This window comes from Aspergillus thermomutatus (genome assembly GCF_002237265.1).
Source record: "Aspergillus thermomutatus strain HMR AF 39 chromosome Unknown NODE_194, whole genome shotgun sequence".
Lineage (NCBI taxonomy): Eukaryota > Fungi > Ascomycota > Eurotiomycetes > Eurotiales > Aspergillaceae > Aspergillus > Aspergillus thermomutatus.
The window spans coordinates 18,657-39,088 of record NW_020798243.1 but is presented as its reverse complement, the minus strand read 5'-3'; the positions used below and the strand labels follow the sequence as shown (position 1 = coordinate 39,088).

Below are 20,432 nucleotides of genomic sequence, written 5' to 3'. Positions count from 1 at the left end.
TCCTGGACAGCTCATCTTTTGAGACTTCGGAAAGGTCGAAAAGAGTAAAGTTGACATAAGTCACCAAATCTAAGCCATTAGTTCGATGATGCATCATTTAACTTCAGGGGCGCTCTAGGAGCGCTGGAAGAGCACAGTTCTAGAACGACCATTGAGCAATCGTAGTGGCGCTGTCACGGAGGAGATCGATGGAACGGATCATCATTCCGAGACACAATATCAGGTCATCATCTCCGTATTTCCATTCAACCCAGTAGTCCGACTTTCGAAGTGAATAGGGACGAAAAAGCAGGTTCAGCAATGGCCAGAATGCTTAGCTGGCGAATGGCTACACTGTTGCCTGATCCACACATTCGATATTGATTGACTTTGATTAAGGAGACAGCGAGGAACTGTCGCAGAATCAGATAGCATCATCGCCATCAGCTAGATACCCAATGCGATTGCCTGATTTCGTTGTGGTGTGGGCAAACCAAAGGATGAGAGCAGCTCTGCTTTAGATGAAACAGTGCAGCGCTCCAAGCAATGTGTTCGTTGGTGGAGAAACTGTCCTCAATTTATTTCCGGGTCATTGGTAGGATCTGGACGGTTGATGGTTCAGACAACGATAACCAACGGTTGTTTCGGATTCTGCAACCGAAAGCTTGTACGAAGGTTTGTCTAAAACAACATAACTAAGTTTCCGATGTCAAGACTCGAGCTTTGGCAAGCCGGAAATCGATACTTTGAGGGTTTGGACGTTGATTGCGGATGGATAGAAATGATTGAAGTGGAAAGCTCCAAAGGTCGAAGTGAGACCAAAGATGTTAGCGAGACCCACCGCGAGTCAGCCATCAGGAAACTAACGGGTTTTTAGATTGCATGTTTAATGAGCTCTCAAGAATTGAGCATGCACCGGAGTCTGGAGCTGGGAAATAGGGGATTATTCATTAGTTTGTGACTGTCTGATGACGGTACAAGAATATTTGATATTGCGAGATGAGAAACCATGAAGAGCTGGCCATAGTATGCCCTTGGTGAGCGTCTCTGTTTGATTACAACTCTGGCGACGAGCCGCAACAAAACACGAGTTATATATAACAATCAGGCCCGTGAGAATGCCCCTGCTGACAGCATTTGTTACAACTGATATGATTCATTCATTGAAGAGTTAGGATATTTTGGGACCCTGAGCATGAACACGCCATTCCGTTATCGACTGACGTGGAACTCGAATGACCTATCACCTTTGCCAATGGGGATTGCATTTACTTCGTTATCATAGAGCGTACGCTCAAAGTATCTCACTCTTCCATTCGCGCTTACGAGCACCACGGTCTGTTTCTGAGTTCCGTATGCGCCTTGCAAGAATGACTGGTCCAGGGAATCGTTCGGCGGTTGACTTTCGACTGGCATCCTGTCCGTATTGCGAGCTGCAGCAACCTCGTCGGCTGCCCTAGACTTTTCTGCCTGCGCTCCAATCACTGGGACAAAGATACTCTGACGTAGCAGGAGGAGGTAGGTCTCCAGAGTGGAGTCTTCTGATAGCCTGGGGAGAGTATCCCTGCTCAGGACTTGAAGTAGTCGGTTGATGAGTTGATCTTCGTCTTCACCCGCTTGGACATGAGCATTGATGGCCTCTTGCATTAGCTTTTCCCCGTCGAGGATCTTTGGCCAGGAGCGATCATCGAAACTCGTGTTGCTGAGTCCCAATGTCTGACCCTTTTCTGTGGCAACCCAAGAGATCTGGTCCATATTGGCTGACCGGTTCGATACGATGGCTAACGGCTCATTGACATAACCACAAACCAGGCTGAATCCGCCGACATTTCTGACCGCGGACGAGGTAATCATTCCCTGTACGAACTCTCTGGTGGATTGCCTTCGCTCGGGGTCCGCTGTAAGCCAGTTGTTGACGATCAGGCCTCGACTGTGTACTCCACTAGGCTCATCCGATGTAGTCTCACGATAGTTGGTCAGAACGGCTATTTTCCCTTCTTTTGTAACCCCCATCCATGTCCCATGTGTGGCTCGAGCCAGATCTCTGCCTCCAAGCACGTTGCTGTTTGGTTCCGGCCACCAGTCAGCGCATGATGTTGGACGACGGAGGAATTCCTGATTGCCGTTAGTTTATGTTGCCTAATAAGCTGCTCTGAAGGCAATATCGCATACATCCCTGTTGTCGATAACGACCAGAGGATAGGAGGGGTGAGCTGTAGAAATTAATGCGATACACATGTTGTTTGGATGTATCAAAGGGTTCGAAGAAGCAAAAACTAAATATCTGGGAGGAGACTAATATATAAAAAGAAATAGAGCTTGCGTGCGGTCCAAAGAGAGAAGCAGCACCAACTGATGGATGGTATGACGCCGAGGTATGCAGCGCCAAGTGGTCGTTGTTGGGCACACACACAAGAAACAGGAAGGACCGAGACTTTTGAGGGGGTAATCCACTGCTAAGCAATATCTGACCAAGAGCAGTTACAAAAAAAATCCGAAAATTTAGCCACTCGATGTTATGATTGATCGCTATCTCAAAAGCATGAGACAAAGAGACATGAGAGTTGGGCTGGCAACCTGAGGTCATCAGAGTTCAGACCCAACAGAGCAATACTGCCGGAAAAATCTCTACCGCCTTCTGTGTTCACCACCGCTTTGGACCATTCAACTAGCCAATTTGGGCTTAGTCTCTAGTTGGCCTGCAGTCTCAAGACCTTCGAGATCATCAGTCGAACCGCAGGCGAAGTCGTTTCTCTGGCATCAAATATCATGTTGTGATGTCTCAAAGAACCTTGTTAATCTGCAAGATTTGAGCGGGCGACCAGCAACAAACTGAGCACACCAGATGTCGTTGATTTTAAACTCAATAATGGCATTGTGATCCGTGACGTCCCACCCTTTGACCACATCTGGTTCCGCAGTGGGCATTCCAGAGTTCCATAGCTCAGGGTAACCTCGATTTTGGTTGAATTTGTACGGGAAGATTCAAGATGTGTCGACGTTCGCAAATGCTAACCTATTTTCAAGCACAGAAAATATGACTTTTTGACGTGTCAATTGCGGCCAGGATATAGTTGTTGACCAGGGCGAACCGGCACTCCTTTCAAGTGGCCAAAACTCTGATGACTGGTTTATTGAGACTTATGTCTGATTCGGCCAAAGCCGAAATGGAGACCTGGCCGAATAGGTAGCATCTCCGTTGACCAACGCCGATGGTGCAAACGTGCTCTTTGCATGAGCTCCTGGGCCACAATTCTGCTTCCCTTCGAATGCCACAAGCCCACAACTCATAAACAGCTTAGGTTCTGCCGTTGATCGTCGAAAGCTGTCCTTGAAACCCGCACAATCATCGATAACTGGACGGACCTTGGATCCATAACCCAATGATTGCCTGATATCTAGACTACGGAGTAGTGGCACTGTGCTTCGGATACGCCGATGGCCAGGACCGGCATTTATGCCAAGGCCGGTGATCGACAAAACTAGACCGTTTTAAGAGATTGGAACTGGCCAGTCATCTTCCAGATGGTTTGATCGATTGAGACAGAGATTCGACAACTGTGACCCATTCTCAAGATCATAGGCCACATAGTGCTCCATAGAACAACATCCGAATAGACAAACCTATCGAAAAGTCAAGGAACAATCCCTCAGGATGATTATTCGATAGAGTGATCATGATTCTTCCCTTGGCACATACCGATGGCATAGCCTGGGTGCTACAGTGGTACTAGAACAGGGAGACAAGAGCCAGATGAAACAAAAATGACCTGAATACCATGCACAGTGACCTCATCAAAGACCTCATTCAAAGTGTCAAGCATAGCACAAGAATCACTATGAAGAAGATTGTTGCATTGTTCGTCAACTTCGTTGTTCTTGTGCCCCCTTTCCCCACCTTGCTTCGACTATGGGGCCTCGGTTAAAGTCACGTTTTTCCTGTCATACTTTATAAAAGGCAGGATATCCATCCCAGGGAAAATATGGGATTTGAGCGATAAAACCAGAGTCTCTACTCTGTCATCGATTCATCTTCCTATTGCGATGGCGTTCCCGCTTCTGACCGTCGCGGCTGTGGCTGTTGCCCTCCGTCTGCTGTGGGTGCTGGTTTCGAGATGGCAACACGCGCAGAATGCCCGCCGATTGGGATGTGGGCCAACCCCTCTTTATCCTAGTGATCCTCTAGGTATCAGTGTCCTCAAGGAGGCTTTGGCAGCAGACAAAGCGAAAAAGCTTCTACCGATGATTGAGCGCCGAGTCGCGCTCATGAGCGACCGGGAGGGCCGATATGTTACGACCTTCCGCTTTAGGCAAACGGGCCGTGAGATTTATTTCACAACGGATCCGAAAAACGTCCAAGCCATTCTGGCCACGCAATTCAAGGACTTTGAGCTGGGGGCTCCTCGAAGGCAAGCTGTGCACTCCCTTCTGGGAACTGGCATTGTAGGTTTTGCTTTGTGTCAAATATGCAGGGTTTGTGCGGCATGCTAACAACTTCGTTGTAGTTTAGTTCTGATGGCGAGGAGTGGTCTCGCTCCAGAGCTCTTCTCCGTCCTCAGTTCACGCGCGATCAAATCAGCGATCTCGACCTGGAAGAACGTCATGTGCAAAAGGCGATGCAGGCGATGCCTGTCGTCAACGGGAAGTGGACCGACGCAGTGGATATCCAATCCATCTTCTTCCGTCTCACTATTGACTCCGCGACCGAATTTCTCTTTGGCGAGAGTGTTGAGAGCCAGCTATCGGCCCTGAACGGTGGTCAGACTCCCGAGGACAAATTCCCCTACTATTTTGACAAGTCGCAATGGTACTCGGCACAGCGGGCTCGCTTCGAGAAACTGTACTGGGTCGTAAACAACAAGGAGTCGCGCCATGCGGAGAAGGAAGTGCACGCGTACGTGGACCGCTTCGTGCACAAAGCGCTCAAAGCTGCCCGCGAAGGCAAGCTCCAAGCGGACCCGGAGAAATCTTCTCAGTACGTCTTCCTGAACGCTCTGGTTTCTGTCACTCAGGACCCGATCGAACTGCGCTCGCAACTGTTGAACATCCTCCTCGCGGGGCGTGATACAACCGCGTCCTTGCTCAGCTGGACAGTGCTGCTGCTCGCACGCCACCCGGCCGAGTTTCAGAAGCTCCGACAGACCATCGTCGACGAATTCGGGACTTACGACCAGCCCCGCAGCATCACATTTGGCGCCCTCAAGTCCTGCCAATACCTGCAATACTGCATGAATGAGTCCCTGCGCCTGTTCCCCGTGGTCCCTGGCAACCGCCGCATCGCGACGAGGGATACCACCCTGCCCCGCGGCGGAGGCAGCGACGGCACACAGCCCATCTACGTGCGTAAGGGCCAGCTTGTCGCGTACAACGTGCACATTCTGCACCGGCGCAAAGACATCTGGGGTCCTGATGCCGAGGAGTTCAAGCCGAGCCGGTGGGCCGATCGCAAGGTGGGCTGGGATTATGTCCCGTTCAATGGCGGGCCGCGCATCTGCATCGGGCAGCAGTTCGCCCTCACTGAGGCGGGATACGTCCTGGTCCGGTTGCTGCAGCGGTTCGACGCGATCGAAGACATGCAGCCGCATCTGGAGATCCGACATTCTTTGAATCTGACCAGTGCGCCGGCGGATAATGTTACTGTCCGGCTGCGTGAGGCGGCATAAGACTATAGCTTCGGTGAAGGATTTTTGTCTGTGTTAGTGGTTTCGTTCGCAGTGTATTCGAGTATATATGTGATCAATGATACCAGTTCTGCACATGATAAGCGTGTCACATCTCAGCGGTAGCCAACCGATTCGTTTCAATTCAACAACGTTAGCCCATGCAAGCTACTACAAGCACTGTTAACCAGATGTACCAAAGCAATGGACCGCAACCCGATATTCAGCATTTATAATTTATACTGATCTCACTTTCCAATCGCTATCGACAGGGTATATCACCTCCTCGTAATCCACTAACAGCAACACTCACAACACTCGAAACAGGCAATACCGGCACACCTTCATTCTCATTAGCGCCGCCCGCACCCATCAGATCGTACAGGAAAAAACCTACACTCCACAGCAAACATCCTCCTTCTCACCGCCACCACGCAGTCTCATGTCCATCTGTTCCTGTGCGGGCTGGACAACAGCACAAGTGTCAGTTGATCCTGTTACGTCAAATACAGGACAGGGGGTGGTTGAATGGGGGTGTACCGGCTGCTGGGACACGACCTGAGTTGGTGCTGCGGGGGTAGACGGTTGGGTCATGGTTAGGGTGTTGGGGTCCCAGGTAGATTGCTGGCGCTGTTCCTCCTTGGATTTGAAGAGATTGAGGTTGAACATATTGAGCTGGTTGTATGTATGTGCTTCAAGCGATATGGCTTGGGGTACTGGCGAGGGAAGAAGTGAGCTGAGGGAGACACTTTCCCCTTGAGACGGGACGGGACGGGACAATGAGGTTTTATTGCCTGAAGGAGTCGCTAGCTTCACGGACTAGGTGGTCTTGTTTCAGTTCTGATGTAGCGCCAGATCCGACCCTCCAACTAGGTGTGATTCTGATTGAGTCAGTCTGCTCTGTAGAGAGAATCGTGCTGCCTGGTGACTCGGCACATGATCCGGTTCTGCTTCGTTGATGGCCCGTCTCCAGTTGGCATGGCGCCGGGGGCTGAATTGGCGTTTATCCATTGGATCCATTGTCAGATTCGGGCTTGTTCTCCAGCTGAGTGTGCTGTCGTTGCATTAATCCCTCATATTTTGACTGATCTGTCTTGTGATTCCAATCTAGGGGAGACCGCTAGTATCTGCCTGAGCGCCCATCGGGTCTCTGTCAGGCTGGTGTCTCCATAATGCCCAGCTTCTAGGGCGAAACAAGCCTCCTTGGCACGGCTTATCTTTGATCTCCTCTTGGCTTGATCGTGCTCCGCGTTTTTGCTTCATCATACTATCACACTAATGTATTGAACAGTATATACTGTATTGAGACCTGTGACCTATGTCTATGTCTATATCTTCCTCTTGACTAACCCTCGGAAAAAATCAAAACTGTTGCTGTCACTCTGCAACTGCCACACTCGTCCCGTAGGCCGATCGTCCCATCCCAACTCCTCCGCCAGCAACAACCCATAATCCCGAGTGATACCCTTGATCCGGGCTCGCGCTCCGCCTTCTTCCTCTAATGTGACAACCTGATGCATGTGCAGCCAGTCGTCGTAGTACATCGTCTCAAACTCCCGGTCAAAGCCTGTCCGCAGGAAGCGGGTGTACAGCTCCTCGAACGTGGTGAGGCACCGTGCGAGGAGTTTCTCGAGTGTGATCGGGGCGGCCTTATTGGATACAAAGCGAGAGGCGAGTGCATTGAGCGAGGTGGTCGGGGAGGCGTTCGTGGCGTTGATGCCGATTCCCACTACGGCGATGTATTCGTTCGAGGAGAAGAGCGAGTTGATGAGGATTCCGCAGACCTTGGTGTAGTGCTTCTTGTCCGGGTTTTCGGGGTCCAAGGCATCTGTGACTCATTAGCTTGTTCCTTTTCCAGTGAGAGCATCGAAACCTACAAACGTCATTGGGCCATTTGAGCTTGACTGGCATGTTCTCAAAGCCCACGTCGTAGCTCTTGATGCCCCGTACGACCGCCATTGCCGACAGATACTGAATGAAAACCACTGGAGCAGACTGAATCTTTTTAATCGGATGCCTTACGACCGTCGAAAAAATCAGGGAACCTGCCGGAGAAACCCAGACATTGGAGCCTCGGCCTCGGCCTGCGACCTGGGTGGTTGCGGTCGCTGTGAACCCATGCGGCAGTTTGCGGAGTAATTTGGGATTCCTGCGCATCGGTCAGCTCTGAAGATAAAAGTTCAGCTTTAAGACTTACTTTTCCAGAATCGTATTTGTACTACTGACCACCTCACCATACAGGATGCTCGAACCGAAATCGCCTGCACCTTCCCGCATCTGAGACTGGTACTGTTCGAGATTGGCGTAGAATGCATGGTGATTGAAGTAAGGAGTCGCTTTTGAGGATGGAAGGTCGTCGTGAATCACTAAAGGTTTGATGATTGCGTTGTAATCAACAATACCGTCGCTAGCACCCAATTGCTCTCTTGTCTCTTCGGACTGGGAAAGAGACTTTTCCAATGAACTCATGCTCCAAGTCCCAGACCTCTCCAGACGGAACGTATCGTTTTCATCTTTGATGAATTCTTCGTCCCCCTCGGTGCTAATCACCTCTTGCAACGACGATCGGATGCGGGAAGTATCAGCCGGATTTTGAGATGACAGGTGCAACGAAGAAAGTGACGGCACGGTCGTGGTGTTCTGAGTGACCTGAAGGCCCAGCTTGGACAAACATGCCTTCAAAAAGTCTGTGCGAGCTTTATCGTCCGCTGCCAGTGCATCCACCACCTTGGCATATTCCTGGCCCCCGGCTTTCTTGTCCAGGTTTGCCGCTGCGAATCTGTTCGATTAGGTGTCAGACACTTGCACCCTGAAAAACTCCTCTGAATAAACGTACTCTGGATGCGGTCCTGTCAGAATGGCAGCTCCCTCGCCCACCTTACAGTAGACGACGGCAGCCGCACCTGTGCCTGGATCAACATTCAATTCCTCCGTGTAGCTGGCCAAAACCTCCACGCCCTTGTCCGCATACAAGGACGCATCGACAAAGACACCACCCCCGTTGTAATAGCACTTAAACCCATCCGGTACCACACCGGCATTCAGTACATCCTTGGAGACCTTCAGATCGGCCGCGCGCGCCCCCGCCTCGCTGTGGTACACAAACCCCGGAAACGCACCGCCGCGGCATATCCCAGGGAAAAAAGCCAGTTCACGATCCCCGACGACCTCCATCGTCTTATCACCGACCTCGAACTCGCATCGCTGGCAGCCGTAGTATCCCCCCGCGCAGAAACCGAGGTATGCGCCCCCGCGCTTGACAAACTGCTCGATTCGGCGGTTGCCCGTGCCATTGAGGGATCGACAGTACCCCAGATCTGCTCCTCCGGGTATCACCAGCAAGGCGCAAGTCAGCGTCCACGGCTCCTTGATGAGCATGTCGGCGGTCACAGGGATCACGGCATAGTGCGGGGCGAGCAGGCGGCGGAGGGTGTAGAGGCAGTGTCGGACGGATTCGACGGTGGTACCATTGCCTGGAGACGGGGGGGAATTGGTTAGACAATTTGATCTCCATGCGGATGGGGTGAGCGAACCCGAGTAAACTAGCACGTTGAGCTTCTTGCCAGTGAGGTTGGGTGTGGTTGCGGTCATTGTCGCTGTCGCTGTCGCGAATGCGGCGAGTCGGTCTCCGGACGGAGGCAAGATCAATTCTTTCTTCGACACAACTCACAGGCTTATACAGCTCACGTCTAGAGCAAATTGAACAAGATGTCGAAGAAGGAAGATAAGCCCGCGGTGGTCCCGGAAGTGGACGACGACGAACCTGATGAATGGTAGGATTATTTCTTTTGACTTTTGATTCTCGGAGATTGAGGATCTGGACTAATGCGGAGTCATCGGTGGTCAGGGACAAGCGGATCTTCAGCACCGGTTGCGCAGGTGAGTTTTACAACAAAGATAATGGCTTGATAGACGAGCTGCTAACCAAGTATCAACAGTGGAGCAGGATAGAATGAACGAGTGCTATTTTGCGAAGAAGGACTGGAGACAGTGCAAAGACGAGGTGAGTCACGCTGGAGACTGCTTGCAGCCGAATCGCAAGCACCGCATCACGTCCATTCTGAGCTTTGGGTTCCGCCTCATCGTCCACAAGGAAGCTGAGGAACTGAAGCTGATCGAGCGTGTTATGGCAGATGGAGGCATTTCGCGAGTGCTGGAAGCGCAAGGGCAATGACCAGCGGACTCAAACAAAGGACGCTTAGACTCAGGAGAACAAGTCAACCCTGATATTTAACCTGTACTACTAGTATATGGCACTACTGTAATTATATACGAAACATCACCACTTCAAGCTAGATTTCTGCGAATTCAGACTGACCAGACGTAAATCACGTGACATTATACAGACGCGTCGTCAAGCTTCATCTCCGCATGAGAGGTTCTAACAACGTGTCATCCTCCAACCACACCATCACCATGGCTTCATCGCATATCCGCCGCTCTCTGCAGCTGGTAGAGTCTACAAAGTTTGCCAAAGTTACATCCAGATTAACTTCCCGACCCCCCACCCAGCACATCCTCGCCCGCACCAGATCAATCACCACCACCTCCCCTCACAGATCCCTCACCACCAACAACAACCAAGCAGCCCGGACAGCTCCCAAACCTCCCGTCCCGTCTACACCAACCGCACCAGCAAAACCATCCCCCCCCTCGCCCACCGCTGCAACCACAACCGACGACCGCACCCGCCGCATCCTCGCCCCGACACCCACCCACCAAACCACCTCCAACATCTCCAAAACCGGCCTTTCGGACGCCCCCCTCTCACCGGACTCCCCTCCCGAAGAAAAAATCGACTGGACGCGCTCCTTCCACGGGCTCTCCGCCGCGCCGTTCCCCAAGGAAGTAGCCGACATCCTGCTGGCGGAGGTCGACCCGGAGGAAGTCGAGATCAAGCCCGATGGCATCCTGTACCTCCCCGAGATCAAGTACCGACGGATTCTGAACCGGGCGTTCGGGCCAGGCGGGTGGGGGCTCGTGCCCCGGAGCGAGAGTATCGTTACGCCACGCACCGTGACGAGGGAGTACGCGCTGGTTTGTAATGGGCGGTATGTACTTCCCTTTCCCTTTCCCTTTGGGAGATAGCGTAGGGTGACGAGGCTAATGGCTGCGCTGCAGGCTAGTCTCTGTCGCGCGGGGCGAGCAGGATTACTTCACGCCTGATGGGATCCCGACGGCGACGGAGGGGTGTCGGTCGAATGCGCTTGTGCGCTGCTGCAAGGATCTGGGGATTGCGAGCGAGTTGTGGGATCCGCGGTGGATTCGCAAGTTCAAGGCGCAGTATACGCGGGAGGCGTTTGTGGAGCATGTTGTTAACAAGAAGCGGACGAAAATCTGGGTGCGCAAGGATGATCCGGTGTCGTATCCGTGGAAGGAGACTAAGTAATCTGTTCTGTCTTGTACGGACATGTTCTGGGATCTTGTGATGTGATGGTGTTTGATACCCGTCAGGTGTATATTAATCATGTTGAATAGAAATCTCGCTCACATTTCGAATTATCTAGTTAAGTGGCTTGTTGGGACATAGAATAGAGCAATGACTTTTCACCGCCCACTATATGCATCAGATCATCACCCATAGATTCCCTAGAAATACAAAAAAATGAATCAAAACACCACCAACGCCATCCTGTTTCAGCGACCTAAATCTATTGACCCCCATACGGTGGACGAGACTGATTCCAATTTCTAGCATGGTCATCCGGGTAGCGCTGCTGCGCCCCCGACGGACCCGGGAACCTTCTGAACGAATCCGAGTCGGATTGCTCTATCGCCGACGGGAGCTCGAGCGGCTGCTCTGGATCGTAAGCCGTCTCCTGGCTCTGAGATCCGTAGAAACTACCTCCGTAGTTTGACAGGCTGGAATACGTGGGATACTCAGAGTGTCCCATCCCCTGTGAAGTAGAGACCGCCGGCGGCTGCTGGCGAGGAAGAGGGGGCACGGGCTCCGCGATGATGGGGACTCCGCCTGCCGCGGGGGCAGTCTGGGTGGGGTGCTGCTCGTTGGGGCTGGTGCCTGCCTTGCGGCGGCCGGTGGATGGTTCACGGGCGAGATTGCCGTAGTTGACGCTGAGTTGGCGGTTCTGATCCGGCGAGGCGGCGGGGGTCTGGTAGGTGTCTCCTTCGTTCGGGGTGCGACTGTTAGAGCGTTCCGGGTAGACCGAGTCGGTAGACGAAGAGCCGCCGCGGCGTTGTAACGTGCCGGATGACTGACTGGCGTTGAAACCGGTTGATCGAGCCTGTTCCTGGGCGGCGGCATCCATGGCCATTCCGGCCGCTGCTGCGCGCCGCTGGCCGGATGCGGTTCGCGTGATATTGTTCTGCTCTGCGTTCTCGGCGTCGGGCTTATCGTCCTTGTTCTCGCTATCGTCTGCGGCGTCCTCCGCGGCAGCACCAGGGGCGCGGATGGGAATCTTGCGCACCGCGGTAACCAAGGCACACATGAATTTCGAGCGACGCATGGCGCGGATCGACTCGTTAGACCAGTTGGATTTGTGGCGGATGCTGACGGTCAGCTCAAGCTTGTCCATGTCGCCGACACCAACCACATCAAGGTCGATATCCGGCTGGAAATCACGGTAATTCTCCTTGTCGCGGACAAATCTCTCCATCTCATCGCGGAGGACTTGGATGTCGGCAAAGGTAGTGTCGAAGCTGACGGGAATCTTGAGTGTTTCGTGCATAGCGTTGGAACGCGTGAAGTTGTCCACCCAGAGAGTGTTGAGGACAACGTTGGGCACCTGAGTAACGCGCTGATCGGTCACCGATTTGAAGACGGTATACAGAAGCGAAATGCGCTCGACGATGTAGGGCTTGTCGCTAATCTCGACCCGGTCGCCAATGTCAAAGGGGTGCTTGACGAACAGGAAGATGCACGAGCCCAGTACTTCCTGGGCGGTGGTCGAGAAAACGAAACTGAGAGACAGGAGGGATGTGGCGCCGGCCGCGATGACGGTGCCGAAACCGCTTGTCACAAACGAAATGAAGACTAGCACCGCGATGATACCGGCGACGGTCAGCAGCAAGTTGTCCAGCACATGAATGGCCTGGTCGACATCGTACATGCTGTTGTTCAGGGCCTTTCGGTTGCGTCCGATTTCCCCGATAACCAGAACCATCTCGTCCAGACTGATATCACCGTTGCCGTCTCGGTCGAGCATATGAAAACATTCCTCGGCGATGATCTCTTTGCCGGCTCCCAAGACCTCGATGATGTCGTCGGGGTATAGGGCATCCCTGCCCTCAACGACAAAAGACATCCAGATTCTCCGTGCCAGAGCTTCGGCGGCCTTCCGGCGCTCCAGTGCCTGAGTTACAATACCACGCACCGAAGTGGGATTGAACACTTCTTTGCCGGTGATTTCGTGGGCGACACCTCCAAAGGCTGCAGTAACTCTGTCTCCAAATCGGCCAACGTTATGACCGACATTCCGAATCAGCTTGAGAGGGATCGAGGAGCTGGAGCGCGCATGGATGGGTCCTTTCGCGGTTGCTGCACCCAAGAGCGAATCGGAAATAATCATATCGTCCTCGCGAAACTCCTTGCAGTACATGGGGAACATGTTGCGGGACGCGTCGTAGAGCTGACCGATGAGTTCAATGTTCCGCTTTGACTCCTTGATCTTCGAGTCTAATTGCTTTCGGTGGTAGCTGATGGAGATGAGCTGGACCAGGAATTTCTCCGACAGCAGAATCAAGCTACAGACAAACAAGGCGAACAGGATATTCTTGACGGATTTCTCCCAGGCCTTCGTGGAAGTATCGCCTGTCCGCTTCTTCTCGGGGTTATATGTCATGATTGGAAGGAAAGTCACCAACGAGACAATGGTCCAGAAGACCGTCGCAATGGGAAGTTCCAGTGCGCGAAGGATGAGAGCATACTTGCGAGTCCCCGGGCTGACGATTCCACAGAGGAACTGAAACAGATACGGAAGAAAATGGGCGACAATCTTGCAAATCCACAAACTCAACCAGACAACCTCAATCCAGGCAAAGAACCAAGGCAGCGTCACGCCGCCAATTCTCGCATCCTGCGCGGCCGTGGCTCCCACAATGATAGGAATGGCAATCAAGAGCGCGAGCGGCGTGACATAAATGATGTACCTGGTAACGATGGAGAAGTTGAGGATGGCCTGGTAAATTCTCCCCATCCGCGTGAGGGTGCCATCCTCAGGGTCCTCGAGGGAACGGCCCGTCGCGTCGTCAACGGTTCTCTTGCGACGCCCAGGGCCAGTACCGGCGACCAACCCAGCCTTCTCGCTGGTGTTGGTGTGAACATCCTCAATGGGAGGGTGATAGGCCGCCGGAGAAGTGGCCGTCTGCGCACTCCCCCTCCGTGCCCCCGTCGGACTGCGACTGGGGACATTGGTCAGGGGAATATCGATCGTAACATCGTGTGGACTGGCCATTATAGTATCATTTGAGTAATCCGGAAGCGGTTGAAAGCGATGGGCCGACAAACGCTTCTCCGTGAGTCCAGGTCGACCCGACATCGAAACGAGCGAGAAACAGAGAAAACGGGTCCAATGACCACGACTCCTCTGACTTTATACTTTTGACTGTTTGACACTAACTCGAGGAAAAGGGCCAGAAGCTGACCTGCAGCCCTGACGAAGGAAATTGAGTGGGGCGGAGGCAAGCGAAACCAGTGACGGGGGTTTTGCGACAAGCCAAGTGAGCTAATAGCACCTGAGATCGACTCGTCGATCCAAAGAAAAGCGATCTGATTTGGCGCGAGCCGGTCGAATTGCGTCCAAGGATTGACCAAATAATACGTAGCCTCGTAGGCAAGCAAAAGGACCAGAGGCGAAGACTGTGTGCGGAGACAGTGGAGTGGTGGGTCGAACCAAGCGAAGCAAGAAAGACAAGATGAAGAAGAGAGTGTGAGATGGAGCAATTGGAAAGACAGATTGGAGTTAGAGGCCAGATGGAGAACGAGAGTCAGTATGATCTAATGCGATGAAGATCGGATTGGAGAAGTAGACACGAAGCAGACGGGAGAAATCTGATGGAGAAAAGGATGAAGAAAAAAAGGGCCTGATGCAGTCACCATAGAATGGATGAATCTAATAATAATAATGTACGGAGTAAATAAGGCATCAACCATGGACACCAGCTGAAAAACGGCAGCATAGTGTAAATTCTATTGGGGCAATGTTTCACCATTCCAGGAACAGAACGCCACCGATCACTGACTATACGGAGTACGCACTATCTTCATATTTTCATATTTTCATCTGTTGATTTGATGGTTAGACGGTCGACGCGTTTCTAGGAGGCCAGCATTCTTGCCCGTTGTCACATTCCCACCACCATGAATGTGGTTTCTTAGCAATGACACTCCAGGTACAGACAGACCCGTAGGAGGAGGAAGATCCACAGTTGCAGGCTTGCAGCCCTATCTACGGGTCAGATGGGCTAAAACATCAGGAGAAATAATCAAACAATCAGATTTACAAGAAAAAACAGCAGCAAGTGGCTATTGGTCGCTAGAATAATAGTGCCACCCACGATCCCGACTTTTATTGAGGGGGCCAATTTTTCCTAAATAGGTATCGGGATCTCAAACGGACAAGACCGACAAGCCACCGTTTCATCCTCGTCTTTAGCTGATTCCTGGAGAAAATCTACTCAGTCTAGACTGGACACACAGACATTCTTCGGGTCCGAATTTGAGTATGGACTATGGACTATTAAAGATTCGAAGATGACTCTGTAACTGTCAAACTGTCAGCGTGTCAGTGAAGCCTTGGTGTACAAATCCTCCTTGCTGCTACAGTCTATCTGTATATAGAAGACCGCATTCATTCTGATGATGTATACAGAGCAATAGCATCAACTACAGATTGCGTCATTATTTGCTCCTCAACATATAGCTTCTGTGGACAATCGGCAGACATACGTATCCATGCGGATCACATATTCTGCCTACACAGATCCAAGTATTCGGTCAAGATCATCCAGGTTTCGTCATGTTTTCCCCGCAACCACGGATCCCATCCTGCGGGTCCCCTATCTCAGCCTGGAAGCCTTGAAAGTTTGTAACCAAATGACTTGAGCTTCATGACGGTCTTGTCGATACTGTGGCAACCTTTGCGCTCTTGATATGGTGCTTGCTCATCGGAGCTTATATGATGATCGTTACTTCGAACTCAAGCCATATGCCAAATCGGTTATTAACATCCTCCCGAATTCGACTGGCAAACTCCAGAATATCAAAGCCCTTGACGCTGCCGTAGTTTGCTACGACGAGAGCATGCTGGTCATACACTCCCACGCGGCCGATCCTTCTGCCCTTCCAACCGCATCTCTCAATCAGCCAAGCTGCTGGGATCACTTTCGAGCCATCTGCCCTCGAAAAGACAGGGATCGTTGGGTGAACAGCCTGCAGGGCATCATATGTAAGTCGGTCGACGACTGCGTTCTTGAAGAAACTGCCCGCATTTCCGAGCAACTTGGGATCAGGCAACTTGCTCCTGCGTAGCTGACATACAGCTTCTGCGACTGATTGGATCGTGGGGGCTTGCACTCCTCGGTTTTCCAGAATTTGTTGAATCGAGCCATATGTCGTATTCAATCGATGATTGCCAGGTTTGCTGAGCCTGACTGTAACACTGGCAATGAAGACATCTTTTGAAGTATGTTTAAACACACTGTCCCTATAACCGAACTGACACTCGGCATTGGACATCTGTCGTCTGGACCCGGTAGCCAAATCGATTGCGCACAGACTTTCGAGCACATCGCTGAGTTCCACACCGTACGCACCGATATTCTGTATCGGTGCTGCGCCCACCGTGACTGGGATGAGGGACAGATTTTCAAGTCCCCCGAGCCTATGGTCGAGGCAGTATGAGACCAGTGCTGTCCAAGCGACCCCACCACCCACCCGAAGTGCTGTGTGCTTCTCGTCTTGAGAGATGATTTCTATCCCGCTGATTTCGTTTTTTAGCACGATACCCTTGTAGGTATCATTGGCGAATAGAATATTATTGCCACCGCCGAGAACAAAATGGGGTCGAGTCTGAAAAATGGGCGAATGCACCAATGCCTCTAACTGATCCGGATGCTGCACACGGACAAAGTATCGAGCGGTCGATGCAATATGAAACGTGTTGTAGGGGAGCAGGTCAACATATTCCTCCATCTGTGGCCTTGTGCAGAACTGGCCTGGGTGATTCTCGGTAGGCAAGAACATGTCGAAACAAACAGGTCATCAAAAGGGATGAGTAGACGGTTGATCTCTCCAGACCGCTTGAACCACTTCAGCTCGGAATTGAAGGCGATAGCCCATTGCTATTGGACCTAGCCATGCGATGGCTCTGCATTGCAGTCTGCAGGACCTCACCGCCTGGTTGGATTTAGAAGGTGAATTCAGTGACACAAAAAGGTCCTCTGCAAAAATTCAGGAATGGCGCATAATCTCATGAGCATTGAAGGCGGCCGTGACGTTGTTGGCGATGTTTTCATCTCTGGTTCCAAGAATGCGGGACTGCCAATCATGGCAGCGTCAATCCTCGCCTTGGGAGAAAGCACACTTGCGAGAGCGCCCGTCCTGACCGACATCGAGAATTTTGCTAGCATCCTCCGGTATCTCGGCGGAACAGTCATCTGGAGGTCAAACTCCCTACGGATTGATACGATTCATATGGAAAATCGGGAGTTACCCGCCAGTTTGACACGGACACTCCGGGCCTCAATCCTCTCTCTGGGGCCCCTTTTGGCCCATTTTGGGCATGCAAAGATTTCACTCCCAGGCGGTTGCACGATCGGCAAACGTCCAATCGACGAACATATTAGGGGCCTTGAAAAACTCGGCGCATGCATCACACTCACAGAGAGGGCGATTGAGGCACGAGTTCCTTGTACCGGACTGCAGGGCACAGTTCTTCAGCTAGGTACACCCACCGTCACTGGGACCATGAACCTGATGCTGGCAGCATGTCGGGCCAGAGGCGTCACCCACATCCGCAACGCCGCGCGAGAACCCGAAGTGGTGGATCTGTGCCACTGCCTCATCAGCATGGGAATGGTCATCCACGGCGTGGGGACAGACCATCTGGAAATTTATGGAACGGACATCCCACTCCGTCCGTACAACTACCAAGTGATGAATGACCGTATTGAAGGTGGGACATTTCTCATTCTTGGAGTCATGGCTGGCAACGCACTTCGGATCCACGGGTGCCGCGAAGAGCACCAGACCGTCCTGATTGAGAACCTTCGCACAGTCGGGGCGCATATCACCGTCGAGACACCAGACATCATCATGGTAATCAAAGCTCTCAATCCCAAAGCCATCGATTTCACAACGGGACCGTACCCGGCTCTTTCTACAGATCTTCAACCGCAGCTCATGACGCTATTGTCCATATCTCAGGGCATCAGCCGAATACACGAAACGGTCTTTGAGCGGCGATTCAACCATGTAGCGAGTCTACTGGCCATGGGTGCAAAGGTACAGGTTGTAGGACAGAGTGCCGTAATCCATGGCGTTAAAAGACTCGTTGCCAGTACCGTGGCAGCGACAGACCTCCGGGGAGGAGCTTCTCTGGTGATTGCCGCGATATCTGCGGAGGGTGTCACAATCATTCAAGGATTGGAGCATATAGATCGGGGGTATGAACGGTTGAAGGACAAGTTGAGTAGAATAGGAGTAGTTTTCAGAAGAGTTGATGAGGAAAGCAGTCAGGCCTGTCTTTGATCTTTTGCAGTAGCTGTCACATAATGAGACCGAAAGCCTTAACAAGCACCCTTCTCTGTCAGTTCGATGATGCAGTCCTTTCGTTTTTACTGCTTGAACGTCTGGAAGATTTGAAGGACGTGCTACAGCCGTAAGCTCAATAGCCCGAACTAGATCCACAGGGTGTTACAACAACTGTCTATTCTGGTCGTCGTGGTCGGCACGCAAGATTACCCACTCTGGGTCAACATCCACGAAGGCATCAAGGTGTTGCTTTAGCTTTGTAAAGCTTTCAATGCAGTTTCAGATCTCCTCTGCGCACGAACCCAACTCTCAAATACAGATAGGCTGCTTATCCCCCGGCCTCGCCTTATACGAGATCCTCCCTGCCGGCAGGAAAAACAAAGCCACAAGCCTCCCCCCTCTAACCTCTGGATAATGATGCGTCCCCGGACCCGGCGACGTCCACCCGGCCCCCTGCCACCCAGACATACCCTTCAACTCGGCCGTCTCGTCAATCTGCACAACGCAATTGATCTCTCCATAGGGATGGAGATGATACTGCCCCTTGAACTCCTCCTGGCTCTCCATGTACACGGTCGTGATGCTGAAATACCGAGTTTCGGCGCTGGGGTCGGCGACGCGGCTGCGTCGGTAGTGCGGGCCGGAGACTTCGTCCGTGGCAACCCAGCCCTCGTTGTTGAGCAGGGCGTTGCGGACGAGGGTGCTGAAGTCCTCGTAGTAGGGTGTGCCGGGGCCGTGGGTAGCGTTGAGTTGGAGTTCGAGCTCGCGGCCGGGCGTGCTGGTGGCATTTTAGTTTCTACCTGGTGGGCATTTACGTTAAGTAGATTTGGGGAGGGATACAGATCCTCGACCTCGGCGAAGAATTCTCGCGCACGGTCAATGAGCTTTTGTTGATTGGGGTGTACGGTTCTGGTCATTTTGATTTGACTGGAGTTGTGATGATCGAAGACGTGAAATGGCGAGTGTAATGGCAACTGTTGAATAGATATATAATGCGGGGTGCAAATCCGGGGTCATTTGCCGGTCTGACTGAGCCCTAACAGCCTCGGTATCAAACAAGTAATAACTATTTATATATGTACATGCAGGGTATGTAGGCAAATAGCAAGGAGAAAATACATATATAACAGTCTGGTGAACCCCTAGGGACTCATGTCAGAAATGTCAACGACCTAGGGAGCTAAATACATACCGCCGCGATCATGCCATAGCATAGCATTGACTTATTGTCCGACTGCCTAGATTCTCCAGTGCATTAAGATTATTGGCAAACGTGATCTTTGAAATGAAGTTAGTAACTACGGAGTACTCCCTCAACTCTTTTCTCAATGGACATACATATGCTTGCCCGTAGTACCCGCTCAGTCTACCTCGATAGTATGCACTGGCCTCGCTGAGAGCAATCTGGATCTTCTGGCAGTCGACAGCTTGACGCTTCGCGAAATCGGAATGAATCACCGCGCCGGTTGCAAGGGTAGAAAGAAGGGTAATAGAGGCGAGATTAGAGATTTGCATGTTGACGACTTTGAGTTCTGATTCTGATTCTGACAACTTGAATTCGGGGCAGATGCACGCGACTATTTATGCTTTCCAAAATGCATACTATATCTCAGATTAGCCATTCAAGTTCATAATAGAGTAGGTTTATAGCGAGGCCCGACCCTGCTTTCCGTCCCGTTGTTCCCGCTGTGGCAGCGCTTAAGCTTAGAATGTAATTGAGCCGATTGGTCTCATGCCCTATTCTGGCCGAGCATGTTCCTCCGAGATAGCGAATCTCCAAAAAATACTCCGTTAGTACAAGGCCAGACCCTGCTTGGATTCTGCCTCGACAAGTTGACAGCGCTTAACTCCCAACATGTCACGAAGCCGATTGGCCCTCCGGTCAGGGCCCGAGGATAGTCTGTATATCACAAACATGAGTTCATCAAAAGTTGCGAACATGCATGAGTAGTTTCATTGCCAAGCTACAGAGTCACAATCTTGTTGTATTCCAGGCGCGCGGGAGCCCGTCCAATGTGGTGCTGGTATAAACCGCGCCGACGTTGGACCCTGGTCTGTAGTATTGAGCTGCGGAGAGTCATACA

The 20,432-nt window shown here is 51.9% G+C and overlaps 9 protein-coding genes across 9 annotated transcripts; 4 read left to right on the top strand and 5 right to left on the bottom strand.

Annotated features, from left to right (window-relative positions):
• Window positions 1-1,191: 1,191 nt before the first annotated feature.
• CDV56_104709 (NRDE family protein) lies at window positions 1,192-2,217 on the bottom strand (the record flags this gene model as incomplete). The annotated part of the gene is made up of 2 exons (XM_026758328.1): window positions 1,192-2,094; window positions 2,152-2,217. 2 exons carry the CDS (start codon window positions 2,215-2,217, stop codon window positions 1,192-1,194), a joined length of 969 nt encoding a protein of 322 aa, XP_026611997.1.
• Window positions 2,218-4,023: 1,806 nt separating this feature from the next.
• On the top strand, window positions 4,024-5,642 carry CDV56_104417 (cytochrome P450; the record flags this gene model as incomplete). Its single annotated transcript, XM_026758036.1, has 2 exons — window positions 4,024-4,422; window positions 4,485-5,642. 2 exons carry the CDS (start codon window positions 4,024-4,026, stop codon window positions 5,640-5,642), a joined length of 1,557 nt encoding a protein of 518 aa, XP_026611996.1.
• A 390-nt stretch (window positions 5,643-6,032) lies between these two features.
• On the bottom strand, window positions 6,033-9,230 carry CDV56_104054 (biotin--[acetyl-CoA-carboxylase] ligase BPL1; the record flags this gene model as incomplete). The annotated part of the gene is made up of 5 exons (XM_026757673.1): window positions 6,033-6,433; window positions 7,009-7,467; window positions 7,517-7,788; window positions 7,837-8,418; window positions 8,476-9,230. 5 exons carry the CDS (start codon window positions 9,228-9,230, stop codon window positions 6,033-6,035), a joined length of 2,469 nt encoding a protein of 822 aa, XP_026611995.1.
• A 117-nt stretch (window positions 9,231-9,347) lies between these two features.
• CDV56_103999 (uncharacterized protein) lies at window positions 9,348-9,813 on the top strand (the record flags this gene model as incomplete). Its single annotated transcript, XM_026757618.1, has 3 exons — window positions 9,348-9,412; window positions 9,487-9,518; window positions 9,578-9,813. The coding sequence occupies 3 exons, from the start codon at window positions 9,348-9,350 to the stop codon at window positions 9,811-9,813; spliced, it is 333 nt and encodes a 110-aa protein (XP_026611994.1).
• A 242-nt stretch (window positions 9,814-10,055) lies between these two features.
• CDV56_103876 (putative mitochondrial genome maintenance protein Mgm101) lies at window positions 10,056-11,028 on the top strand (the record flags this gene model as incomplete). The annotated part of the gene is made up of 2 exons (XM_026757495.1): window positions 10,056-10,690; window positions 10,761-11,028. The coding sequence occupies 2 exons, from the start codon at window positions 10,056-10,058 to the stop codon at window positions 11,026-11,028; spliced, it is 903 nt and encodes a 300-aa protein (XP_026611993.1).
• Window positions 11,029-11,290: 262 nt separating this feature from the next.
• On the bottom strand, window positions 11,291-14,134 carry CDV56_103563 (serine/threonine protein kinase; the record flags this gene model as incomplete). Its single annotated transcript, XM_026757182.1, has 1 exon — window positions 11,291-14,134. The coding sequence occupies one exon, from the start codon at window positions 14,132-14,134 to the stop codon at window positions 11,291-11,293; it is 2,844 nt and encodes a 947-aa protein (XP_026611992.1).
• Window positions 14,135-15,768: 1,634 nt separating this feature from the next.
• On the bottom strand, window positions 15,769-16,839 carry CDV56_103272 (putative UDP-N-acetylmuramate dehydrogenase; the record flags this gene model as incomplete). The annotated part of the gene is made up of 1 exon (XM_026756891.1): window positions 15,769-16,839. One exon carries the CDS (start codon window positions 16,837-16,839, stop codon window positions 15,769-15,771), a length of 1,071 nt encoding a protein of 356 aa, XP_026611991.1.
• A 213-nt stretch (window positions 16,840-17,052) lies between these two features.
• On the top strand, window positions 17,053-18,345 carry udpA (UDP-N-acetylglucosamine 1-carboxyvinyltransferase family protein; the record flags this gene model as incomplete). The annotated part of the gene is made up of 1 exon (XM_026756719.1): window positions 17,053-18,345. One exon carries the CDS (start codon window positions 17,053-17,055, stop codon window positions 18,343-18,345), a length of 1,293 nt encoding a protein of 430 aa, XP_026611990.1.
• A 312-nt stretch (window positions 18,346-18,657) lies between these two features.
• On the bottom strand, window positions 18,658-19,265 carry CDV56_102994 (DUF4863 family protein; the record flags this gene model as incomplete). The annotated part of the gene is made up of 2 exons (XM_026756613.1): window positions 18,658-19,126; window positions 19,189-19,265. 2 exons carry the CDS (start codon window positions 19,263-19,265, stop codon window positions 18,658-18,660), a joined length of 546 nt encoding a protein of 181 aa, XP_026611989.1.
• Window positions 19,266-20,432: the final 1,167 nt, after the last annotated feature.